This window comes from Phyllobates terribilis, unplaced genomic scaffold (assembly GCF_046119375.1).
Source record: "Phyllobates terribilis strain yellow unplaced genomic scaffold, ASM4611937v1 Scaffold_4__5_contigs__length_816908805, whole genome shotgun sequence".
Lineage (NCBI taxonomy): Eukaryota > Metazoa > Chordata > Amphibia > Anura > Dendrobatidae > Phyllobates > Phyllobates terribilis.
In genome coordinates this window covers 416,504,230-416,531,400 of record NW_027362764.1, presented here as the reverse complement: position 1 = coordinate 416,531,400, position 27,171 = coordinate 416,504,230, and the positions used below count along the sequence as shown (strand labels likewise).

The 27,171-nt window shown below is 43.7% G+C and overlaps 1 protein-coding gene across 1 annotated transcript in view; it reads right to left on the bottom strand.

The window, feature by feature from the left end:
• SLC6A3 (solute carrier family 6 member 3) overlaps positions 1-27,171 on the bottom strand; it is a 312,104-nt gene that overhangs the window by 251,752 nt on the left and 33,181 nt on the right. Inside the window, exons 3-4 of the mRNA XM_073678618.1 lie at positions 7,514-7,645; positions 3,707-3,944 (exon numbers count right to left, since the gene is read on the bottom strand). Of these exons, the coding sequence (XP_073534719.1) occupies positions 3,707-3,944; positions 7,514-7,645 (370 nt within the window). The remainder of the gene's footprint in view (positions 1-3,706; positions 3,945-7,513; positions 7,646-27,171) is intronic.

Genomic DNA, 27,171 nt, shown 5'->3' with positions numbered 1-27,171 from the left:
GGTGGTATTTGTGCCATGTATGTGGTATTATTTGGTCACTATCAGGTGGTAACATGTGGTCCGGTCATGGTATGGCAGTATTTGTCCCTTGTATGTGGTATTATTGGTCATTTTAAAAAAATGTATGTGACACATTTTCTTAAAGAAAAATAAATAAAAATATACCTAAAAAGAGTATTGGGTATTATAAGAAATGTTTAATAGGTAAGAGTGGAGTAGGGCCGAGCCAGAAGAGTCTACCTTGTGGTGTCGACTTAAAAAAACTTTTGGCCAAAACAAAAGCTGTTGGCTATGTATGTGATATGATGTTCGATGGGAACTGTTAATGTGTGATTGGTGAGGACGTGGTGCAGAAGTGGAGTTTTTCCAAGAGTTGGCTGTGGGACTGTGGAAGGTTCTATGGGTGGAGACGGAGCTAGAGTGGAGCCGGAGCGGAGTCTCAAGGGGGCCCAAAGATTTTGCCAGTATAGGGCCCTAAAATTCCTGGTGGCAGCCCTGAATAGGATGCAGTGTGATTGCTGTGTGTAGCATGGGACCAGGAGCTCCTTGGTCAAATGAGACACAAACAGCTATGCTATGCAGCCAGCAGGCTTCATTTCACTTGTAACTTTGGCTGATTAACCAGCCCCAGTTACAAGGGAAATAGGATGAAAATAAAAATCTTTAAATATTGTAATGCCACCACAAAGGTCTTTTATGACCTTATGGTGGGCACAATGTCTAAAATAAATGAAAAATAAATGAGTGAGTAAATGAATAAAAAATAGCACGTAAAAAATAAATAGATAAAAATACTATTCTCAATCCAAATAGCTGTTACTAGTCCTGCCCCAGTAAAAAAAAATGTGTTCAATATCTAAAAATAATTGTTACAGAATATGGAACATATTTCTAAAGGTATTTTAGTGGTCCTTTGTGATCATGAAAAAAAATAAGAATTAAACAAATGAGACCTCATTTCCCTTACTTTTCTACTGGTATCCCCAGATATAAGCAAAAAAAAACAGAATGATGTAAAAATTAAGCTCCATGTGTCATGGAAAAAAGATGCAAAAATTATGAGAATAAAAAATACAGCTCATTAAACCACATTAGATATCTCAAAAAATGTCCACATATCAAATATGCCACTTCCAGTAATGAATTCCTAAACATTTCTCATAAGTAAACGTATTCCTGAGAAAAAAGAAGCATTCCATGCAAAGTACTACAAATTCATCTTTATTCACATATCTCTACAAAAAATACAATGAAAAAACAAAAAAAAACAGTAAAAAAAACAGTAATGCCTCAAACCACATGTACGAAAAACAACTAAAAGTATGCCTGGTCAGGATGAGCGGTAAATGGCCCGGTCCTGAACTGGATAATATGACGATATTATTGGCCGGTGACTGCCGCGTATTCGCCTACTTCCGGGTTGCGGGAGGGAGAGGGAGGGAGGAGAAAGACGGCGCGCTTCTCGTGGAAGGCGCGCGAGAGGAGCAGAGTGACTCGGAGTGATGAAGACAGCCGGAGCTGTCGAAACGCGTCGGATTGCTCCTAGACCCAGCCCAGGAGGCACAATCAGGCCTCCATAACTATCGTACGCTGCGTACCACGTGACTCCGAGTCACGCTGTTCCTCTCGGGCGCCTTCCACGAGAAGTGCGCCGTCTTTCTCCTCCCTCCCTCTCCCTCCCGCAACCCGGAAGTAGGCGAGCACGCGGCAGTCACCGGCCGGGACTCCGCTCTCGCCCCGGATCCCTGACACCTTCTGACACCACCGCTGGACAACTCACTGTAAGTAGGATCGGGCCACGGCCCCACCGGAACCGCCAGACTTATAGCCATACAATACCTCTTATCTCTCCCCAACAGAACCTGCAGACGGACTCTGCAGTTCAACCCTACAATTTCAGCACAGCTATCGCTAGTCCTATCTGACACAGACTTGTCAGCCAGAGCTTCCTGCTGCACCCCTCTCTGGAATTCTACACCAAGACAGGTACCTAGCCAATACTATACAGCCAGCCAATAGTGACCACTGACCACTCCATCTATATTAATACAACTACCACCTTAGCTTACAGACGCCGACCCTCTGGCATAGCCTGAGCGTCCTGCTGCAGCCAGACCCTCGTATTGCACCCACCTAACGGGTACTACTATCAGAAACCCTAACTATCCTGAGACATCCCTGAGACCTCTCTGGACCACCCCTGCAAACCTACCTGGCAGGTAACTCTAGGCACCTAGTGTGTCAACCCTGTTACTACTGTGCTAACCTTGATATTAGTCCCCACTACTGCTACTATTAATAATCTTCCCTCCAGAACCGCTCTGGACAAGCATCCAGATCCTCCTGGTGCATCTACCTAAAATAGGACAAAAAACAAATCCGTAACACCTACCACAGAGCTTACCTTCTAACTACTGGACCCTCACAGGTACCCCCTACAGCTTACCTACAGGTAGCCAATTACCCTCCATCGCTCCTACAACTGGGCATTATCCCACTTGTCTCTCCTAGACCAATCTCTGTAAAGAGCCATACAGGACCACTGTCCAAGCAAGACACCGTCTACATCATCCACCACCTGCTGATTGCCACACCAATAGCAGGTAAGTCGCAAACCAATATACAGTTCGGCCAACATCTAAACACCGAACACTCAATCCCACAACCTTAATTACCTTTTCCCGTAGATACCATCAAAGGTGAGCGTCTACCTACTGCAAGGACGACATCACCACTGGACCTACAGCCTGCTGATTGCCTTATCAATAGCAGGTAACTCCATTGGTATATCACTGACCACTGGTCACCCACTCACCCCCAAAAAACCTAACCAGCTTGTCTTCATCCCAGGTACCACCACAATTCACCTTTAACCTCACTCCGCCTACCACAAGGAGCCACCAATCAAGTACAGCGGCTCTACTTTCCTCTGTCTCCTAAAATCAACCACTCATATTGAGCACCTTGACAACCTGAGAAGCAAGACACTATCCAACTATCCATTTACTTATTTTTTATTTATTATTTATTAATACTTTTTTATCCATTGTGTGTATTTAGCTTGGTGATACTTAACACCAATATTAAGCTTGGTGATACTTAACACCAATTTTTAAACTACTCCCTTATTTTACACGCAATTTTATATCGCCTGTGTATCTCAATAAAAGTCAAATTCTTTTAACCAAGCATCTCTCTCATTCTTTCTCCAATCTCACTACCATTAGCGCGAATTTATATCTTTACATTTTTACCTTGACTTAGTTCAAACTCGGACATTCGTGGTTCCCTGTCCACAAATTCGCTGCCATTGCTAGTGACTAGCTTCACAGCGCCTCCTACACCCAATACCAGTAACTTTTTACTTCCTCATTACATTTGGTAGGTTAATAAGAGGTAGGATGAGGGTTTTGTTTTAGTCTTTAACCATGGAGATGCATAGATCTGGATTGCTGTTCCACTCATATTTGATTTGACCGGTGTCTCACACCTACCTATCTGGTAAATGAATGTTGTGAGCATGTCTACCATTACTGTGTATAGTGGCTAGTCTATAATAGTATAATAACAGCAAAGATTCTTTGAAAGTGGAGTGTTACTATAGTTGTTACATCTACATACCACGGCATATGAGGTTGGGATTTATAAAGAATTTTAGTAGAGATTAACTCATATTTTTGGTAGGGAAGGGGGTAGAAATACTTACTCAAAATATTCAGCAGCAGGTGAGACTTTATAACTGTCATTGATGTTGGAAAATCCAGAATCATTGAAAATGTTATATTTTGTTTCTGAGCAGTTATCACTATTCCATGAATTGTTGCAGTGGATCCAAGGTAGTTCTGATGTGAATGAAGAGAATAGATAATATATGGCCCATGCGATGATGACATTGTAGAAAAACCCCACATATAATGATATGAGAATGACCGTATAGCCAACACCTAAAGGAAAAAAACAAAACAAAATATGTTTTTTACCCATTCCATATTTACACGTATGCCAAACTATTGATTTATACTACACTATTTGGATATTTTTCTAATGGTGTATATGTACTTATAAGAATATATACTATCTACCTGTAAACTTTCCTTGGGATAATTTCTAGTCTTTGTTGCTCTATATCAGAGGTCTCCAACCTCTCTGACCTTGAGAGTCACATTCAGCTGTGAAAGAGGGTCGCAAGCCATGTTAAGCTCTGAGAGAGGCTTGCGAGCCACGTCCAGCTCCTGCCCCCCTCACAGTAGTGACACCCAGAGTCTCCTAGTACCAGAATAATCACAAAGTTTTTCCACTGAAATCACACCAAGGCGGTATGCCAAGATCCAGGGTTTCCTATTTTACCCCCATTCAGATCTGCTCTCCTGTGCAGGGCTACACACACAAGTCGTGATCTAGAGACCTACTCTTAATAGCTGTTTGCTACATCTGGTGCCAATACACCAAGCTGGCAGACAGCCATGAGCCACACACCACGGGCCCACAAGCTACAGGTTGGGGACCTCTGCCCGATATAGTCAACATTTCACAATACTCTCCATCAAGGTTAGATTTTTTAAAGATTTTTGAAAGCCATGGTCTAGTTTAAAAGAATCTAGCATATTGTGTATAACTGTTAGATTCCCCAAGAAGTCCGATTTTGTGGATTTTTTATCAGTACTATAGTCTTGGTTCTTGGTTCTAATCACTAAAAGTGGATCTATCACCAGATCACAAAGCAAACTTCGTGCAATAATGATCTGTTAGACTTGATCAGGCTTGTGTACTTATTTTGAAAATACGTGTCAGAATGACTGTATAATCCTGACATAAAAATTAGCATTTTATAAGTCCAGCTAGAGCTCTGGATTAAAAGATTTATTTATTAATTTACTGTGAAATTTGGTGATAGATCTGCTTTAAAGTGTTTTTTACAAAACCCAAAAACTTTTAGACCATTGAAAACAAGTAAATGCCTCATTTACAGTATATTTCTGTTGTCTAAACTATACCATTTCCTCATTTTCACTGTGAGACAAGTAAGGCCCGCTCTGTAGTCTTCTGTACTTCTGATGTAACCAAAATTCTTTATGGCTGAATGTATGATACGTAATCTTTTATGTCTCTCATACATTGGCTGTACTTAAAGATTCTTCAACTAAGGTTATGGTCACACAATTGATGATTCTCTCATGCGAGAGAATTGGCTCGATTATAGTAATGACATTGTTCAAACTCTGGTCAGAATGTCAGTTTACTGTGATCTAATTCTCTCGCATGAAAGAATCGTATCACAGGTGTGGAGAAGATGGAACACTTATTTTATATTTATAATATTCATAGTATTTTATATATATTTATATTATTTGGTAACAGTACCATCTGTTGGTGACTTAGTGTATGCATTCTAGTTTCAGTTTGCAATGTGTTATGGGAAGTTCCTAAGGCATTGTGGTATTGTTCCTGTTGCGTTCTGGTCTTGTTGTTTTGACACTGTGAAAGAACAGCAGCCATTGTTCCTGTATTCTCCTGAAGAGAAAACACATCACTCGTTTTCTATCTTGTGCTCCTTGTAAACAGCCTGCTCCATGCATAGTTGGTAAGCCACTATCTATGTGTTACAATGCTGTGTTGTTGCAAATATGTTGATGTATTAGATGGGTAATCATCACCTTGTATTATTACCTCATGTTATACTGTGTATTGCAGACTATCTGTATCTATGCTCTCTACAGTTATATGTTCTGAAATACCCCTGTTATTACATCTTATAGTTTCACCCTTTCCTGTCACAATCTGCAATCAATAAAAGAAGGTTACAACTTCACAGCTTCTTTTCTTAAAGAAGACAGGGGGGTTAGCTACATGTCTCACTGCACACCATGTTATCATGTGAGGACAGTACAGCCCTCATATGACATCTGAGTGCAGTCCAATGTTTTACACGCTCCCACAGACTTGAATGGGTGTGTGAGATTCAATTTGCGAAGCTACTTGCAGCATGCAAGCTTTTCCACAGACCGATTCAGTCTGTAGAAAAAAAACACAGCTCTGCACTACCCGATAGTATAACACTGGTCCGAGTGCTAATCGATAAAACATCGGATAGCACTTGTCAGAGTTATGCGCTCGTGTGAGCGAGCCCTAATGTGGAGTGTGTGTATCAGGAGCTGAAGGAGGTGCCAGAGTAAATGGAAGTAGTGATGAGCAAGTATATTCGGTTAACCCTTTCGCCGAGTATACTCGGCCGAGCACCGAGTATTTATAGCGTGCTCGGGCTTTAAGTTTTCGTCGCTCCGTGAACATGATTTGCGACTGTTTGACAGATTTAATACATGTGAGGAATGCTGGAAAAACAGGCAATCCTCACATGTATTAACTCTGTCAAACAGTTGCAAATCATATTCACGGAGCGACGAAAACTTAAAGCCCGAGCACGCTATAAATACTCGGTGCTCGGCTGAGTATACTCGGCGAAAGGGTTAACCGACCATACTCGCTCATCACTAAATGGGAGATGTCTGTAAGCACAGGCAACTGCTTCTGTGCATCTACTAAACAGTTTTAATGTTCATAATACATTTGTAAAAATATGGAGACATGTATTTTAGCAGGTCTTGACAATTTTTAAAATGTGTTGGAAAACACGTTTAAGAAACCTTTCACATGGGAAGTATTAAAGGGGTTGTCCGGTCAAAAGTGACAAGTCTGCAGTCACTCTGCGTGACTGCAAACTTATGAATCCCCCCCAGCGCAGGCACTGTGCACTGCGGGGGATCACTGGTATGAAACCCGGGACCGGAGGCTATGTATGCGTTATACATACCCAGCCATTCAGCATCGCCTTGCTCCATTCACTTGTATGTCTAGTTACAATGCCGGACAATGGGCGTGTCTGACTAGAAGGCGCGGCCTCGCACAATACAAGTGTATGGAGAGCGAGGCCGAGCCCACTAGTCGGGGGTATTTATAATGCATACTTACCCTCATACCGGCGAATCTCCGCAGTGCACAGTGCCTGCGCTGGGGGGATTCATAAGTCTGAAGTCACACATAGTGACTGCAGACTTATCACTTTTATCACCCGACAACCCCTTTAATCTAGATAATAATGTTCCAACTTTTCAGAATAAGATATTGCCTTCAAAACTGACAGGCCATGTTCATCTTGTCGAGGGTTGACAATGCAACTGTGCACACTATGCTTCCCCTCTGACTCGTATAGAAAAAGAATATGTGAATAACGTGGGTGCATCACTACATGGGGGTAAACATGCTGAGCTACAGCTTGTCCAAACAGATGAACAGCACATGCGTGAGCATGGCTACCATTACTATGTACTGTGGCCGGACACAGAAATTAGAAGTCAGAAAAAAAATCTAAGGGGTGCTACCACTGACACAACTGCAGGTTATCATAAAACATATGCATTATTTTTATTACATTTAAATGACAAAATCATTTATTTTGTTCTGTGTTATGATTAGTAATATTTTTTGTAGGAAAACCCTTTTAAAGTAAAACATTTACCCTTGAATATTGGACAAATCTTCCAAACTCCAGCAGCTCCTTCTCTGTTGAATTGTCCTATAGCCAATTCCATGTAGAAAAGTGGCATTCCAGCAATTATCATAAAAAACAAATATGGCACTAAAAAGGCACCTGTGGGAACAAGAAATTACAGTATTATTAAAAGTCCAAATCACAGCAAAAAAAAAAACACTTCTCCGCTTCTCTCATGATGATGTGGTTGCAGAAAAACATGATGAGCGGAGCACCTGCAATATTTGTTGTTTTATCTCAGGACAATCCTGGGGTCAAAGCTGCAGTCCATCCATTTTGCCCTTCTCACTGGGCTTTTATGACCGTTACTGAATGGTCCTATGTATGCAGTTTATAAGCCTCAATTTTGGGTATTAAACTTTTGGTAATATTTTAAAAACTCTTAATTCAATTTATTTTTCTGACCCTTTCACATTAATCAATATATTTAGCTTTAACCCCTTCAGCTCCTAGCCTGTTTTCACCTTCCTGACCAGGCCATATTTTACAATTCTGACCAGTGATTCTGAGACTGTTTTTTGTGACATGTTGTACTTAATTTTGTACTAAATTTTGGTCAATATGATTTGCGTTTATTTATGAAAATATAAAAAATTTGAGAAAAAAAAATATTTTTTATGTTCTTAGCCAAATTGGTATACCAAACAAAATAGATAATACATAACATTTACCACCTGTCTACTCTACATCAGCATAGTTTTTGAAACATCATTTTTTTGTTAGGAAGTTAGAAGTGTTAAAAGTTAATCAGCAATTTTTCATTTTTCCAACAAAATTTACAAAATACATTTTTTTAGGGACAACATCACATTTGAAGTGACTTTGAGGTGCCTTTATACCAGAAAATACCCAACAGTGACACCATTTTAAAAATTGCACCAAAGTGCTCAAAACCACATTCAAAACGTTTATTAACCAATCAGGTGCTTCACAGGAACTAAAGGGAGACAGGGAGAAATGTAACAGGGAGAAATGCAAGATTCTACATCTGGGCAAGAAAAACGAAAATAACAGAATGGGAGGAATAGAACTAAGCAACAGCCCATGTGAAAAAGACTTGGGTATACTAACAGATCCAAGACTGCACATGAGTCAACAGTGTGATGCAGCAGCAAAAAAGGCAAACACAGTTCTGGGATGTATTAAGAGAAGCATACAGTCTAGATCATGTGAAGAGTAAATGGATTCAGTGTGGTTTTCTTTTTTGCGCTGCTGGCAAATCCGCGTGAAGAAAAACGTGCTTGAGGTATGAAAATTCCGATAAAGGTTTTTTTTTATTAAAGGTTACAAATCTAAAAATAATTTAAAAAAACCTTCATCGGAATTTCCATACCTCAAACACTTTTTTCTTCACGTGTATTTGCCAGCAGCGCAAAAAAGAAATCCACACTGAATCCATTTACTCTTCGACTTGGTCAGTCTGATCCGTGGTTGTGCAGCGGGCGGCATATGCTGTTTAAATTTTTGCAATTTGCAACTTTATAAGGTGAGCGTACAATCACTGTTTTAAAATACAAGTGTTTATCATTTAAAACCCTATGTGCGCTTGAATTGCTTTCCAGCTTTCTTCTAGATCACCTGAAGTAATTATTCCCCTACTCCTCCTTGGTCAGACCTCATCTGTCTTTTAAAAAGACATAAAAAAACTGGAGCAAGTTCAGAGAAGAGTTACCAGGATGGAGAGCGGCCTGAAAACTATGTCCTATGAGGAAAGTATCTGGGAATGTTTTGCTTGCAAAAACGAAGGCTAAGAAGAGATTTAATAAAGGGATATAACAATTTAGAGGGATCATCCTTATTCTCATTTGCACATGGAAACACGAGAAGCAATGGAATGAAACTGAAAGGGGGAAGATAGAGATTAGATATTAGAAAAAACTTTTTGACAGTGAGGGTGATCAATGAGTGGAACAGGCTGCCACAAGAAGTGATGAGTTCTCCTTCAATAGAAGTCTTCAAACACAGGCTGGACAAACATCTGTCTGAGATGGTTTAGAGAATCCTGAATGGAGCAGCGGGTTAAACCCCCGTCACACTAAGCGAGATCGCTAGCGAGATCGCTGCTGAGTCACAAGTTTTGTGACGCAACAGCGACCTCAGTAGCGATCTCGCTACGTTTGACACTTAGCAGCGACCAGGCCCCCGCTGTGAGATCGCTGGTCGTGTCGGAATGGTCTGGACATTTCTTTGATCGTTGAAGCCCCGCTGGGTAGCATGCATGGCTGTGTTTGACACCTTACCAACGATCTTGTTGACGACTCAGACACAGAAACACATAGGCGTGCATCGTTATACAGATCGTTACGGGTCACCGCATCGTTGCTGTGTCGTTGGGAAGATCTGACTGTTTGACATCTCACCAGCGACTACATAGCGACGCAGCAACGATCCCTGACAGGTCGTATCGTTGTCGGGATCGCTGTAGCGTCGCTTAGTGTGACGGGGCCTTTAGACACGATGACCCTGGAGGTCCCTTCCAACTATAACAGTCTATGATTCTAAAGCAATATAGAAAGAAAAAAATAAAATTTTATTTTTTCCAACAAAAATGTTTTAGCTCCAAATTTTTCATTTTCACAAGGTTATCAGGAGAAAATGGACAATTTGTTGGTCAACTTCTCCTGAGTACCCCTTATGTGGTGAAAAACTACTCTGTGGGCACATGGAAGGTAAGGAGCACCATTTGACTTTTGGAGTGCAAAATTCACTGGAATAAATAGCGGACACCATGTCACGTTTGCAGACCCCCTGATGTGCCTAAATAGTGGAAACCACCCACAAGTGACCCCATTTTGGAAACTGCACCACTCAAGGAACTTATCTAGAAGTATGGTGAGCACCTTGAACCAACAGGTGCTTTTCAGAATTTTATAACATTCAGCCATGAAAATGAAAAAATGCATTTTTTCCACAAAAATGTTGTTTAGCACCAAATTTTTCATTTTCACAAGGGTAACAGGAGAAAATTAACCATACAATTTGTTTTGCAATTTCTCCTGAGTACACATATACCACATATGTGGTGGAAAGCTACACTTAGGATGCACGGCAGGGCTCGGAAGTGAACCTACTTATCTGGCTCCTTCAATTTCTCAAACATGGTTCAGTTAGGACACAGCCTCATGGTAGGGCGTTTTCTTGTGGTCCGAGGAGAATCCCCCGCAGCTTCCATACTCTGACAATGGGACAGCTTACCTCACCAAAAGACCCTTCTTATACATTCCCGGGGAGCGATATAGCGTGTGTCTCTCCTGCATGTGCTTTGCTTTCCAGACTTAGCCGCAAATCACTGCGTGTCTTGAATAACTGGAAATACGTCACCGGAAGTCCCTTTGCATTCCAGGGTGAGTTCCAAACAGCGGAACCACGTCACCGGAAGTCACTATGCGTTCCAGGATGCGTTCCAAATAGCGGAACCACATCACTGTCGCTTTCTTAGTTAGTCCATATGGTCGGAAAACACCATGCGTTCCATAGTACATTGTCCCACCGGAACTACCACTGATCAAATACGGGTGTATGACCTGAGATGTTAAATTACAGTCCCTACACATCCCATTATTCAGACTAGACAATATTCAATATCAATTTGCCCCATGTTATGTTTACCATAGGCTTAATTTGTGTAATAAGCACACATAGTAAGTTCGTTTATATGCATAACAGTAATGCTATAAAACACAAATGAGTGCAGATTAGCACATATGCACAGAACAGTGGTAAGTTAAATGATACTATTTCATTTAAAAAAATCCCCCAAATCAGGGTATTATGTTCCAAATTAAATCACCCATTAGGGCCTATGACATTGATCAGGTTAATACGGTCATATTATAATCATGTTTAATTCAAGGGAGTATTTAAATGTAGCATCCAATATGTAATTGTTCATTCAGACCATTTGGCTGAAAGGATTTAAATCTTTATATCCATTTTAGTTCTTTTTGCCGGATCCTTTTATCCCAGTCGCCCTTTCTAATTGAAGTTGTTGTTACCTCTATGACTGAGAAAGAGAAAGAATTCAAATCACCATGGTGTTTTTCCCAAGTTTGTCCACGGCAAGGTAGGTTTAGTTAGTGCCGTATTAAGGAAAGGCACTCCCTTTCTTTCATTTGTCTGCACTGATAATGTGGTTTGTTGTTTTAATGTTGTCTAATTTTTGCGATATATATATTAAAAGTTAAATTTTAAATATAAAACTAAAGTACTAAATCTGTGAGCTCTCCTTCCCACTTAAGTCCACTGGAAACCGCACGGGTAAAGTTGTTGGATCCATGCTTGTGGAAGGCGGAGACGACACCGGGAGAAATAGTGGAGGCTGGGGACTGAGTATGGACGCCCGGCTGCCACCGCCATGAGGTTGTAGACAGCTTCCGCCTCCACAAGCCTAAAAGGCCACATTTCAAGTGCAAGCAGCTGCCCAGAAATCTGGCAGTTTACTATTGTGGCCTGTAGGTGGGTGGCAGGCTGCATACTTGTGCTTGCATTCCAAGGAATGGGGTAGGGGCAACTGAACGCTGCGCTGGGACAAGGACGTAAACGGTGATTGCTGCAAGTCTACAATGACAGGTGCATGGCGGGAGGCATCTTTGCATGCGAAAAGGATCACTTATGATGGGCACACTTTTAGGCAGTGACCTGGGAGTCAGAGATGCTTCCTGGGGTCTTCACCATGCTGTTCCCATGTCTTTTCAGCACTGTATGCATGTGTCTGATCATGTCTCACACACCACATGGCCAGATAAGGTTGTAAAATGTTAAAATGACATTTCCAGGTGAATTTATTTGTCTTGGTTGAAAGCAATGCAAAAGTGCAAAAACGCATCAAAAACGCTACGTGTGAACATCGCCCAAGGTGTGGAGGAGTATTTTTGTTTTTGTATATTTATTTTGCCTTATATACAAGTCATTATCCTGGAAAGGATGTTCCTTAACATATTTCCCAGGAAAATCCATTTTGGTTTCGTTTTTGCATGTTTTATTGTGAGTCCGTAAAAGTGGCATAATACCTCTGACAACATTGTTGACAGCAGTGACCTGGGAGTCAGAAATGCTTTCAGGGGTCTTCCCCATGCTGTTCCCATGCCATTTGAGCACTGTTCCCATCGATTTGGGCAATTTTTAGGCCCTCTGCATACTAACGGGGGGGCCGTCAGAAAAATGTTTGAGTTTCCCATAGACTTACATTGGGCTCGTTACTTGGACTAAGCACCCGAGCATTCCAATTTGCTTGACTCGAACGAGTATCTGAGCATTATAGCGCTCGCTCATCACTATTTAGCACCAAAGTTTTCATTTTCACAATGGTAACAGAAGAAAATGGACCATACAATTTGTTGTGCAATTTCTTCTGAGTACACTGATACCTCATATGTGGTGGAAAACTACTGTTTGAGCACACGACAGGGCTCAGAAGGGAAGGCGTGCCAATAAAATTCTGGAGCGCTATTTTGGCTTAAATAGATTGCGCATGCCATGTAGCGTTTGAATTGCTCCTGACATGCCAAAACAGCAGAAACTCCCTCCAAGTGACACTATTTTGGAAACTACACTTCTTGAGGAATTCATCTATGGGTGTAGTGAGTAGAGATGAGCGTTGTTCTACTCGAACTGTTCGCCAATCTCAAATTCGAGCTGTTTTGGGCGGTGTTCGAGCCATTCGGCGAACACGAACAATTTGAGAAAAATTCGGCTGTTCGAGGTTATGTTCGATAACTGTTCGTGCACCAAAATCATAACTGGATTTTTTCTCAGTAATGATGAAAATTAATGTTAATACGCAGTTTGAGTGTACAGCGGGGTGGGGGGAGGGGCAGGGGATGGATCTCTGCAGGAACAATGAAGATCTCCATTTTTTTTCCTCTTTCCCGCATTTACAGTGGGGAGGTGCAATCTGTCAGCCTATCAGCAGCGCACACACGGAGCGAAGTGCTTTTTTTCACACAAGCAAGGGCATGTGTCATTGGCAGTGTATGTCACATGTCCTTGCCCTATAAGACCAAGTCATTTTCCCCGTCGCCACCATTTTCTCACTGCTGCAGCTGCGTGTTAGACGGCACCGCTGTTGCTGTGTGCGCTATACCTTGTTAATTTCAAGCCAATTTTCGCACAAATCTACAGATAGCTTGGGAGTAGGGAATAGTTGTGATTGCAGTCCTTTTAAGGACTAGGTTACAGCATTTCCTACGACTTTTATCAGGCAGGTCTGTGCTCTTAAATAGATAGATTGTGGGAGTAAAGACTAATTGTAATTGGAGTCCTTTTCAGGACTAGGTTACATCAGTTCCTATCAGTTTTTGCCAGGCAGGTCTGTGCCAGTGCTGTGCAAGTTTTTTTCACAGCATTTGGCTGAATCTAGCAAAGCTAATCCTTTTTGGCCTATTGCAGAGTGTGTTAGTCAGTGGAGTAGCCTATCTGTGTTGCAAGATATACCACCTGTGTATAGAATACCAATTTTTTTACTGCACCTAGTGAAGTAAAATCTTTTGGGCATAGCATCATTCTATTAGTCCATCTATACTGACCTCCATCAGGTTGCAAATTGAATATAATTTTTTTCTGCATCTAGCTCTGAAAAAATATTGGGCTTCTAGCTGTGTGTGGGACTTGTTCTATTAATCCATCTATACAGACCTCCATCAGGTTGCAAACTGAATATATTTTTTTCTGCATCTACCTCTGAAAAAATATTGGGCTTCTAGCAGTGTGTGGGACTTGTTCTATTAATCCATCTATACAGACCTCCATCAGGTTGCAAACTGAATATATTTTTTTCTGCATCTACCTCTGAAAAAATATTGGGCTTCTAGCTGTGTGTGGGACTTGTTGTATTAGTCCATCTATACTGACCTCCATCAGGTTGCAAACTGAATATATTTTTTTCTGCATCTACCTCTGAAAAAATATTGGGCTTCTAGCTGTGTGTGGGACTTGTTCTATTAATCCATCTATACAGACCTCCATCAGGTTGCAAACTGAATATATTTTTTTCTGCATCTACCTCTGAAAAAATATTGGGCTTCTAGCTGTGTGTGGGACTTGTTCTATTAATGCATCTACACAGACCTCCATCAGGTTGCAAACTGAATATATTTTTTTCTGCATCTACCTCTGAAAAAATATTGGGCTTCTAGCTGTGTGTGGGACTTGTTGTATTAGTCCATCTATACTGACCTCCATCAGGTTGCAAACTGAATATATTTTTTTCTGCATCTACCTCTGAAAAAATATTGGGCTTCTAGCTGTGTGTGGGACTTGTTCTATTAATCCATCTATACAGACCTCCATCAGGTTGCAAACTGAATATATTTTTTTCTGCATCTACCTCTGAAAAAATATTGGGCTTCTAGCTGTGTGTGGGACTTGTTGTATTAGTCCATCTATACTGACCTCCATCAGGTTGCAAACTGAATATATTTTTTTCTGCATCTACCTCTGAAAAAATATTGGGCTTCTAGCTGTGTGTGGGACTTGTTGTATTAGTCCATCTATACAGACCTCCATCAGGTTGCAAACTGAATATATTTTTTTCTGCATCTACCTCTGAAAAAATATTGGGCTTCTAGCTGTGTGTGGGACTTGTTGTATTAGTCCATCTATACTGACCTCCATCAGGTTGCAAACTGAATATATTTTTTTCTGCATCTACCTCTGAAAAAATATTGGGCTTCTAGCTGTGTGTGGGACTTGTTCTATTAATTCATCTATACAGACCTCCATCAGGTTGCAAACTGAATATATTTTTTTCTGCATCTACCTCTGAAAAAATATTGGGCTTCTAGCTGTGTGTGGGACTTGTTGTATTAGTCCATCTATACTGACCTCTTTCAGGTTGCAAACTGAATATATTTTTTTCTGCATCTACCTCTGAAAAAATATTGGGCTTCTAGCTGTGTGTGGGACTTGTTCTATTAATCCATCTATACAGACCTCCATCAGGTTGCAAACTGAATATATTTTTTTCTGCATCTAGCTCTGAAAAAATATTTGGCCTTCTAGCAGTGTGTGGGACTTTCTCTATTAGTCCATCTATACTGACCTCCATCAGGTTGCAAATTGAATATAATTTTTTTCTGCATCTAACCCAGCCAATAGTTTTGGCCTAATACCACAGTTTGGCCACTCAGCTCTGCTCGGTTCCCATCCATTGTTTTTTTGTGCAAACAACTCCAGAGTTGTTAATTAGTTAACCACCAAAATGAGTGGAAAAAGGCCTGCTGCTGGTGGAAAGGGGAATAGGCGTGTTGGGAAGGGGAAAAAAGGTTGTGTCCGTGGGGTAGGTGTTAAAGCAACAGTAACATCTGCAGAAGAAAGACCATCTTCCAGCCAAACTAAAATGTCTACTTCTTTTAGCGGACAATGTGATAAGATCCCTTTCTTACGGCCACGCCAATCGCTACAAATTCCAGATGAGGCACAAAAACAGCAGGTACTTCAATGGATATCAAGTGCTCCTTTAAGTGGGCTCTCCTCCACATCAACTTCAACATCACAAATACTCCAGTCCTCAAAGGTGTCACCCCAATCGCACTTGCTTCCTCACAGCTCCCAAATCTCCAGCTGCCCGTCTGAGTATGAGGTAGAACAGATGGTTGAGTCTGCAGAGCTGTTTACTCATACTATAGCCTGGGAATCAGAGGTCGACTCCAGCGCTTCTGTGAATCCAGACGAGGAAATGATCTGCACTGATGCCCAGAATCTTTATGAGTAGGATCCAGGACCAGACGCAGAAGGTTCTGACCATAATGTAGACCCTCATTCCCAAACTGTAACTCCTGTTGGTGGAGACAATGAGGAAGACGATGATAAGACTCAAATACCTGATTGGAGCGACAACTTTAGTTTTTTGTCAGGGCAGGAACAGGTTGGCTCTGAGGACGACGGGTGTGATAACGCACAGGGTGATGATGATGAGGTTGGAGATCCCACTTACTGTCAACCCACAGTCAGCCAAGAGATGAGGTCAGCAGAGGAGGTGGAGGAAGATGCTAGTGACGACGAGGTCAGGTTGCGCCTTCCTGGACAGAGACGTAGTACTGGAAGCACGTCAACAACTGCATCCTCAAACACAACTCTGCCTCTCACCACAAGTCGTGGTGGCTCTTCAGGTCGCATGGTTGCTAAGCCTTGCATAGCCTGGGCATTTTTTCAGATCGATAAAGATGACCCAACTCGTGTTATCTGTAACATTTGTCAGCAAAAGCTAAGTAGAGGCCAAAAAATACATAGTTTGAGTACTTCATGCATGAACCGGCACATGGACATGAAGCATAAGTTGCAGTGGGAAGCTCAGTGTGCTACAATGCGGCCTAGCCGGCCGGGCCAACCACCGTCTGCCATATCTTGTGCATCCGCGGCCTCTTCATCCTCTGTGACTGGGGGGACAGCAGTCACACCTGTTTTGGGGCGCAGACCTGCCACCTCTTTACCCGCAACAGCCAGCGTGATTGGCAGGTCATCATTTTCTTTGGAGGTGGTAACACCAGCTGGTGTTGAGCGCTGTCCGACATCGATAGCACCACCTTTGGATCAAGGCAACCTAACATGTCCGCCTGCATCTTCCTCACAGACCGGCAGTTTGCCGGGGACACCCTTATCAACCCCGTCTAAGCACAATAGACAGCCCTCGGTCCCTCAGATGTGGACAAGTAAAAGACCATTTCCTCCTAGCCATGAGAAAGCTAAGAGGTTGAATTTCACCATCTGCAAGTTCTTGGCTACAGAAATGCTGCCTTTCCGCCTGGTGGACACAGAGGATTTTCGAGACCTTATATCCGTCGCAGTGCCCCAGTACCAGATGCCCAGTCGGCACTACTTCTCAAAGAAAGGTGTGCCTGCGCTCCACCAGCATGTCGCACACAACATCACCGCTTCTTTGAGAAACTCTGTGTGTGACAGGGTGCATTTCACCACAGACACGAGTAGGCATGGACAGGGGCGTTACATGTCGCTGACTGGGCACTGGGTAACTATGGTGACAGCAGGACAAGGGGCTGCTGTCCAAGTCTTGCCGTCCCCACGAGTTGTGCGTCAATCCTCTTTATGTCAAAGTTCCTCCACTGCTTCTGCCTCCTCAACCTCCTCTCGGTCTTCCACCTGCACCCAAAGCCTGTCTGGTCATGCCACAAGCTTTCTAACTGCGCAGAAGGGATCCTGCACACCTCCTTACTATGCTGGCAGTAAGGCTCAACGTCATCAGGCGGTTTTTACATTGAAATGTCTGGGAAATGTGAGTCACACAGCTGAGGAGTTGTGGTCAGCTCTGGAGAACCAATTTCATGAATGGTTGTCTCCACTGGACCTGAAACCAGGGAAGGCCGTGTGCGACAATGCTGCAAACCTGGGTGCGGCCCTTCGCCGGGGCAATGTCACACACGTGCCTTGTATGGCTCACGTGTTGAACCTGGTTGTCCAGCAATTTTTAGCCCACTATCCCAGACTAGATGGCCTTCTGCAGAGGGCACGGTCGCTGTGTGCTCACTTTCGCCGTTCGCATCCCGCAGCTCAGCGACTTACATCTCTACAGAAGTCGTTGGGCCTGCCACTTCACCGGCTAAAATGCGATGTGCCTACCCGGTGGAATTCAACTCTGCACATGTTGCAGCGACTGTGGCAGCACCGACAAGCCCTGGTGCAATACGTTCTGACATATAGCCTGGGCCAATGAGATCCAGAGGTGGGGCAAATCACGCTGGAGGAGTGGTCTCAGATCAGGGACCTATGCACCCTTCTGCACAGTTTTGAAATGGCGACGAAGATGTTTAGTGCTGACGATGCCATTATCAGCATGACGATTCCGGTGATTTACATGCTGGAGCACATGTTAAACAGAATTCGGAGTCAGGTGGTGGCACAAGAGGAGGTGGAGGAAGTAGAGGAGGAGGAGTTGTATGCGGAAGGGCTAACATCTGCAAGGTCCAGACGGTCGGCAGCACCAAGGCGGCAGGCATGTGAGGGTGGGGGAGATGGTTTTACCAGGGCGCATGGTAGCAGCCAAACTAGTGAGGAAGGTGCAGGAGCCCAGGAAGAAGTGGAGGACGAACTGATGGAAGACTCATCAGATGAGGGAGACCTTGATCACATTTCTGTTGTGCGAGGTTGGGGGGAGAGGACAGAGGAAGGAAGCATGATTGTTACCTCGCCACCAACACAACAGGGACTTGGTGCTCCTGGATGCGCAACACACATGAGTGCCTTCTTGCTGCACTACCTGCAACATGACCCTCGAATTGTGAGAATTAGAAATAATCCTGACTTCTGGGTTGCCACACTGTTAGATCCCCGGTACAAAAGTAAATTTGCAGAAATTATTCCTGCCATAGAAAGGGATGCACGCATGCAGGAGTATCAGCAGAGACTGTTGCAGAATCTTACATGTGCTTTTCCACAAAATACCAGTGGTGCACGTAGTGAATCTCACAGTTCCAACTTGCCAACCGTGGGACCGTCAAGTGTTCAGCACTCAAACCGTAACAGAACCACAGTATCTGCTGGTAACATCAATTTTGCGGAATCATTTCACCACTTTTTTAGCCCATCCTTTGCAAGGCCACAGGAGACAAGAAGTCTGACACATAGTCAACGCCTAGAGACGATGGTACAGGAGTATCTCCAAGTAAACATTGAAGCCATGACTGTGTCACTAGACCCTTGCTCTTTTTGGGCTTCCAATCTGGATAAATGGCCGGAGCTAGCCACTTACGCCTTGGAGATCTTGTCATGCCCCGCAGCCAGCATTCTGTCTGAACGTGTGTTCAGCGCTGCTGGTGGTGTGCTGACAGATAAGCGCACGCGGCTCTCCACTGATAATGTAGACAGACTCACGTTCATAAAGATGAACAAATCATGGATCCGAAACGACTTTTCGACCCCTGTGTCATCCTGGGGAGAGTAAAAGCTTGATGATTGGTTAAAATCACCCTACCAACCGTTTTAAGCTTTCAAATTACTAATCATGTTTATCTGTATCTTGGCTGGAAAATAATTTGGGCTTTGTAGCAGTGTGCAGCACTGATTCTATTAGGCCATCTATAATAAGCTCCACCAGATTTAAAATTACTAATCATGTTTATCTGTATCTTGACTGGAAAATAATTTGGGCTTTGTAGCAGTGTGCAGCACTGATCCTATTAGGCCATCTATACTAAAGCTTCACCAGATTTAAAATTAATAATAATTTTTAGCTGCATCTAGCCCGGAAAATAATTTTGGGGCTCCGAGATTCGCAAGACACATAAGTGCCTTCTTGCTGCACTACCTGCAGCATGACCCTCATATTGTCAGAATTCGAAGTAATCATGACTACTGGGTTGCCACACTCTTAGATCCCCCAAACTTTTCGATCAACATTTTCATTTTAATAAAGACCAAAAAAATGGTCATTTTTGAAATTATAAGCATTAGCAGGTTGTTAGAAACTGAAATCAAACAGTTTTCAACTCAAAACTTTATTCTAGGTGATGTTACATTTTCACATAGGACCCCTTGTTCGAAAGGAGCTTCTGAACTCTCTCGTCCATTGAATTTGTCAGGTTTTGGATGGTTTCTGCTTCAATTGTTTTGCATGAGGACAGAATACCCTCCCAGAGCTGTTGCTTAGATGTGAACTGCCTCCCGCCATCATAGACACTCCTTTTAATGATGCTCCAAAGGTTCTGAATGGGGTAGAGGTCAGGGGAGCATGGGGGTCACACCATAAGTTTGTCCCCTTTTATGCCCATATCAGCCAGAGATGCAGATGTTTTATGTGCAGCATGAGATGGTGCATTATCATGCAGAAAAATGATCTTGCTGTGAAATACACGGTTCTTCTTCTTGAACCATGGCAGGAAGTGCTGTTTGAGAAAATCCACATACATTATGGAGTTCATCTTTAGCGCCTTCAGGGATCCTAAAGGGGCCGACAATCTCTCTCCCCATGATTCCAGCCCAAAACATTACTCCACCTCCTCCTTGTTGGCGCTGTAGCCGTGTTTGCGTGGGGTGTCCATCAACCAGCCATCCTCCACTCAATCCATCTGGACCATCGAGCGCTGCACGGCACTCATCCGTGAACAAAACAGTTTTGAAATCAGTCTTCATGTAATGTTTGGCCCACTGGAGCCGTTTCTGCTTGTGTGAAGTGGATAGAGGAGGTCGACAGGATGGCGTATGCACAGCTGCAAACCTCTGAAGGACCCTGCATCTTGTTGTTCGGGGGACGTTGGAGGCACAAGCAGCTTCAAAAACTTGTCTCCTGCTATGACAAGGCTTTTTTGCCGCTGCTCTTTCAACCTGACGTAATTGCCTGTAGGAAAGAGTCCTCAATTTGCCCTTATCAGCACGCACACGTGTGTACTGTGAATCAGCTACATACTTCTTGATTGCCAAGACACTTCATCCTGATCATCGCACAATGTTGATTGTAGTCATGCCTTGACCTAAACACTCCACAATTTGTTGCTTCTCAGCAGCCGACACATCCTTTTTCTTTCCCATTTTGGCAGAAAATGTAGGCTGCTTAATAATGTGAGACAGCCTTCTTAAGTAGTCTTGCCTTTCATTGGACACACCTGCCAAACTAATTAGCACAGGTGTCTGCAATTGCTTACAGTGATATAAAGAGCCCTGACACACATCACCATCAATGAGTTTAACTGACAAACAAACAAATTCTTCCCTTATCACTCCTAAACACTTTTTGCATAATAATTTGGAACACAGTGTACATGTGCTTTTCCACAAAACACCAGTGGTTCACGTAGTGAATCTTACAGTTCTAACTTGCCAACCGTGGTCTGTATGGAGTTGTTCAATAAAGGGCCCAAAATTAAGATAACATAGATGGGAGAGGTCTCTATGAATAGGAATTCCTAAGTATTTGATACCCTGTGAGGGCCAGGCAAAGGGAAAGTTGGACTGGATGGAATCCTATATGGATTTGGGGAGGGAGACATCGAGGGCCTCAGACTTCGCTGCACTGATTTTAAAATTTGACCATGTAACAAAGTGATCTATTTCAGCCATAACAGCATGGATGGATATATGTGATTGAGTGATATATACTAGGACATCATCAGCAAATAGAGAGCACTTGTACTCGGTGCCTCCCACCTCAATCCACCTAATATTGGGGTTATGGCGAATTGATGAGAGCAGGTGCTCCGTCACTAGGATGTATAAAGAGGGGACAGAGAACATCCCTGCCTTGTCCCATTGGTGATTGTGAAAGGTGATGAAAATGTTCTGACGCGCCCCCTGGGCCTTGGGACACCCAGAGCCGGACCCTTTTTGGTGGATGCTGGTGGTTGTAGTCTCCGTGGCGGCAACCCAGTTCCGTGGCTCAGGGCGGTCAAACCAGTGGCGGAACTATTTATGTGGTTTTGATGTTTAAATGTCCGACTACGCCACCCGTGGATTGCGGTCAGAGTGAACCGCCGCTCCAGGGCAGACCGCTGAGGCTGGTGTTGTGGGTGCAGCAGAGCGTAGCATAACTCCCCACGGGAGGAGTATAGCCTCAGGGCAGTGTATGCGGAGGATGGGGGTGATGTTGCAGGGCAGCAGCAGTAATGACACGGAGTCAGTGATGCAGTCCAGGGCCTTTACTCACAGTTCTTATTATCCAGACCACGTCTGCAGGTAACGGCTGCCCACGTCGTACTGTGCTCACCAGGTGAGGGGCTCAGACAACTCCCAGATAACTTTGGAGTGCTTCACAGGACCCCCTTTGTGTGTCCTTTGTCTGGCCTTTCTTACCAACCCTTCTGTCCGGCTGCCTCGGGCCTCCTCTTGGTAAACTTGGCGCCAGTTTCCCTGACCCTATGTGGTGCCTTCCTAGCGGGTGTAGCGAGGGGCTGCGCCACATAAAATGTCACAGCCTCCTGTTTCTAGCTGAGGGTCGTTTCCTGCCTCCACTAGTTTCGGGGACCGGTCTCCCCCTTTGGCCTGACCCCTCCACGCAGGTGGATTCGGGCGTGCGGTGGCGACTCGCCCGTCCGCACCCCTGAGATCCCTTCGTTCCTCGTTCCTGAAGCCTTCTCCGCTCCTCTTCCTTCCTCCTCCCTCTTCCAGGCCTGGGCCTCTGTTACTAGGCCCGCCTCCGGAGCAGAGCTCATGCAGAGCCCCTGCTCCCTGCCACTTCTGCTCAGACTTCTCTGCACTGAACTAAGATGGTGCCCACCTTTTATACTCCCTTCTCAATGCACCCAGGAACTGCTTCCTCCCTGCTCCTGCACTACAGGGTTCCCCTTCCTCAGTGTTCCCTCCCCCCACTCCAGCCAGGGACAGGGACTGTCGTGCCCAACTCAGGGGCATATTGGTCGCCCTGCCCCACGGCAATGTGGTGTAATGCATGCAGGTGTCGGGTCCTGATCCACACTACATCCTTACCTGAGAGTGAGATATCACACCTCTGGGTGAGGTGCAATACCTCTGTAGCAACCGAGCCCTCAGGGTGCTACAGTTCCATTTATCTTCAGCCTATGTGACGTATTGCGATACAGGGCCGTGATTTTGGCTATAAAAGGGTCCCCTAGACCCCTACCCCAAGCTTTTTAAGAGAATCATATATGGCGTGCCAGGAGACTCTATGGAATGCTTTCTCAGCATCCAACGAGAGTATCTAATTACAAATTTTTAACTGCATCTAGCCCAGGAAATACTTTGTGCCTAGTAGCAGGGTCTGCTAGTCAGCGGATTATCCCGGCTGTTAAGCAAGCTACACCACCTGTAGTTTGGACACTTCATTTTTTCAAAGGAAATGCTTCGGGACCACGGGATACTCAGTGAAGAGCATCAGGAGGCACCCCAAGGCATAGGGGCTCGGACTGGCAGTAGGATGCCTTGCGGTGGACAGCCGAGCTCGATCCTTATAAAAGCTTTTTAACTGCAGCAGCTTTAGTGGACGCTACTGGAGCTGGAATTACGCGGCTGCTGGCATGAGACTTGCCCTCCAATAGATCCTTGTAAATGGATTTAAAGTGTATTTATTCAAATTAGAGAGACAATTTAAATTAAAAAGCTTAGAGCTGCCTCCACCACAGGGGTCTCGCTCGACCCACCAGCGGACAGGCACCAGTATTGGGAGAGGGGGGCTGGCCGTCAGGGTTCACCGCGGCTCTGGCACAAACCCGGCAACACGGAGGTGGCACGGGCAGGAGCGGACTGAACGTGTCGGCTTCTCACTTTTTGGATTTTAGAAGGGCATGACATGCCTATATCTGTGTCTCCCCCTCCTTTTACTCCTCCACCTCTTTTCTTTTCGCATGACTATATGTACTTGTCACTTTTCCATGTGTTAGTTGTGTCTTCTGAGCAGTTTGTCAGCTTTTGGACACCTTTGAAGGTGTTTTCTATGTGTTTCTATGTGTTTTTGTTTGCCTGCCATTGGTTTTAACGGTGTTCGAAGGTGTTCGACGAACAGTTCGACGAACAGTTCGGCGAACACACGGGTGTTCGACGAACCGAACCGAACTCGAACACTACGGGGGTGGCTCAACACTAGAGATGAGCGTTGTTCTACTCGAACTGTTCGCCAATCTCAAATTCGAGCTGTTTTGGGCGGTGTTCGAGCCGGTCGGCGAACACGAACAATTTGAGAAAAATTCGGCTGTTCGAGGTTATGTTCGATAACTGTTCGTGCACCAAAATCATAACTGGATTTTTTCTCAGTAATGATGAAAATTAATGTTAATACGCAGTTTGAGTGTACAGCGGGGCGGGGGGAGGGGCAGGGGATGGATCTCTGCAGGAACAATGAAGATCTCCATTTTTTTTTCTCTTTCCCGCATTTGCAGTGGGGAGGTGCAATCTGTCAGCCTATCAGCAGCGCACACACGGAGCGAAGTGCTTTTTTTCACACAAGCAAGGGCATGTGTGATTGGCAGTGTATGTCACATGTCCTTGCCCTATAAGACCAAGCCATTTTCCCCGTCGCCACCATTTTCTCACTGCTGCAGCTGCGTGTTAGACGGCACCGCTGTTGCTGTGTGCGCTATACCTTGTTAATTTCAAGCCAATTTTCGCACAAATATACAGATAGCTTGGGAGTAGGGAATAGTTGTGATTGCAGTCCTTTTAAGGACTAGGTTACAGCATTTCCTACGACTTTTATCAGGCAGGTCTGTGCTCTTAAATAGATAGATTGTGGGAGTAAAGACTAATTGTAATTGGAGTCCTTTTCAGGACTAGGTTACATCAGTTTCTATCAGTTTTTGCCAGGCAGGTCTGTGCCAGTGCTGTGCAAGTTTTTTTCACAGCATTTGGCTGAATCTAGCAAAGCTAATCCTTTTTGGCCTATTGCAGAGTGTGTTAGTCAGTGGAGTAGCCTATCTGTGTTGCAAGATATACCACCTGTGTATAGAATACCAATTTTTTTACTGCACCTAGTGAAGTAAAATCTTTTGGGCATAGCATCATTCTATTAGTCCATCTATACTGACCTCCATCAGGTTGCAAACTGAATATAATTTTTTTCTGCATCTAGCTCTGAAAAAATATTTGGGCTTCTAGCAGTGTGTGGGACTTGTTCTATTAGTCCTTCTATACTGACCTCCAGCAGGTTGCAAATTGAATATAATTTTTTTCTGCATCTAGCTCTGAAAAAATATTTGGGCTTCTAGCGGTGTGTAGGACTTGGTCTATTAGTCCATCTATACTGACCTCCATCAGGTTGCAAATTAAAAATAATTTTTTTCTTCATTTAGCTCTGAAAAAATATTTGGGCTTCTAGCAGTGTGTGGGACTTGTTCTATTAGTCCTTCTATACTGACCTCCAGCAGGTTGCAAATTGAATATAATTTTTTTCTGCATCTAGCTTTGAAAAAATATTTGGGCTTCTAGCGGTGTGTAGGACTTGGTCTATTAGTCCATCTATACTGACCTCCATCAGGTTGCAAATTAAAAATAATTTTTTTCTGCATCTAGCTCTGAAAAAATATTTGGGCTTCTAGCGGTGTGTGGGACTTGGTCTATTAGTCCATCTATACTGACCTCCATCAGGTTGCAAATTAAAAATAATTTTTTTCTGCATCTAGCTCTGAAAAAATATTTGGGCTTCTAGCAGTGTGTGGGACTTGGTCTATTAGTCCATCTATACTGACCTCCATCAGGTTGCAAATTAAAAATAATTTTTTTCTTCATTTAGCTCTGAAAAAATATTTGGGCTTCTAGCAGTGTGTGGGACTTGTTCTATTAGTCCTTCTATACTGACCTCCAGCAGGTTGCAAATTGAATATAATTTTTTTCTGCATCTAGCTCTGAAAAAATATTTGGGCTTCTAGCGGTGTGTGGGACTTGGTCTATTAGTCCATCTATACTGACCTCCATCAGGTTGCAAATTAAAAATAATTTTTTTCTGCATCTAGCTCTGAAAAAATATTTGGGCTTCTAGCGGTGTTTGGGACTTGGTCTATTAGTCCATCTATACTGACCTCCATCAGGTTGCAAATTAAAAATAATTTTTTTCTGCATCTAGCTCTGAAAAAATATTTGGGCTTCTAGCGATGTGTGGGACTTGGTCTATTAGTCCATCTATACTGACCTCCATCAGGTTGCAAATTAAAAATAATTTTTTTCTGCATCTAACCCAGCCAATAGTTTTGACCTAATACCACAGTTTGGCCACTCAGCTCTGCTCGGTTACCATCCATTGTTTTTTTGTGCAAACAACTCCAGAGTTGTGAATTAGTTAACCACCAAAATGAGTGGAAAAAGGCCTGCTGCTGGTGGAAAGGGGAATAGGCGTGTTGGGAAGGGGAAAAAAGGTTGTGTCCGTGGGGTAGGTGCAGAAGAAAGACCATCTTCCAGCCAAACTAAAATGTCTACTTCTTTTAGCGGACAATGTGATAAGATCCCTTTCTTACGGCCACGCCAATCGCTACAAATTCCAGATGAGGCACAAAAACAGCAGGTGCTTCAACGGATATCAAGTGCTCCTTTAAGTGGGCTCTCCTCCACATCAACTTCAACATCACAAATACTCCAGTCCTCAAAGGTGTCACCCAAATCGCACTTGCTTCCTCACAGCTCCCAAATCTCCAGCTGCCCGTCTGAGTATGAGGTAGAACAGATGGTTGAGTCTGCAGAGCTGTTTACTCATACTATAGCCTGGGAATCAGAGGTCGACTCCAGCGCTTCTGTGAATCCAGACGAGGAAATGATCTGCACTGATGCCCAGAATCTTTATGAGTCGGATCCAGGACCAGACGCAGAAGGTTCTGACCATAATGTAGACCCTCATTCCCAAACTTTAACTCCTGTTGGTGGAGACAATGAGGAAGACGATGATAAGTAGAGTTGAGCCACCCCCGTAGTGTTCTGGTTCGGTTCGGTTCGTCGAACACCGGGATGTTCGAGGAACTGTTCGTCGAACTGTTCGTCGAACACCTTAGAACACCGTCGAACACCGTTAAAACCAATGGCAGGCAAACAAAAACACATAGAAACACATAGAAAACACCTGCAAAGGTGTCCAAAAGCTGACAAACTGCTCAGAAGACACTCTCTTTAAAAAAGCCGGCCGGCAAATTCAGCAGCGGCATACACCGGTACCCGACAATTTAGACAAGAAGGAATAGAGCATCACACATAGATTAGATAGATAGAAACATGTCAGTCACACATATAAGAAGCACAGTGACAGTGTTGGT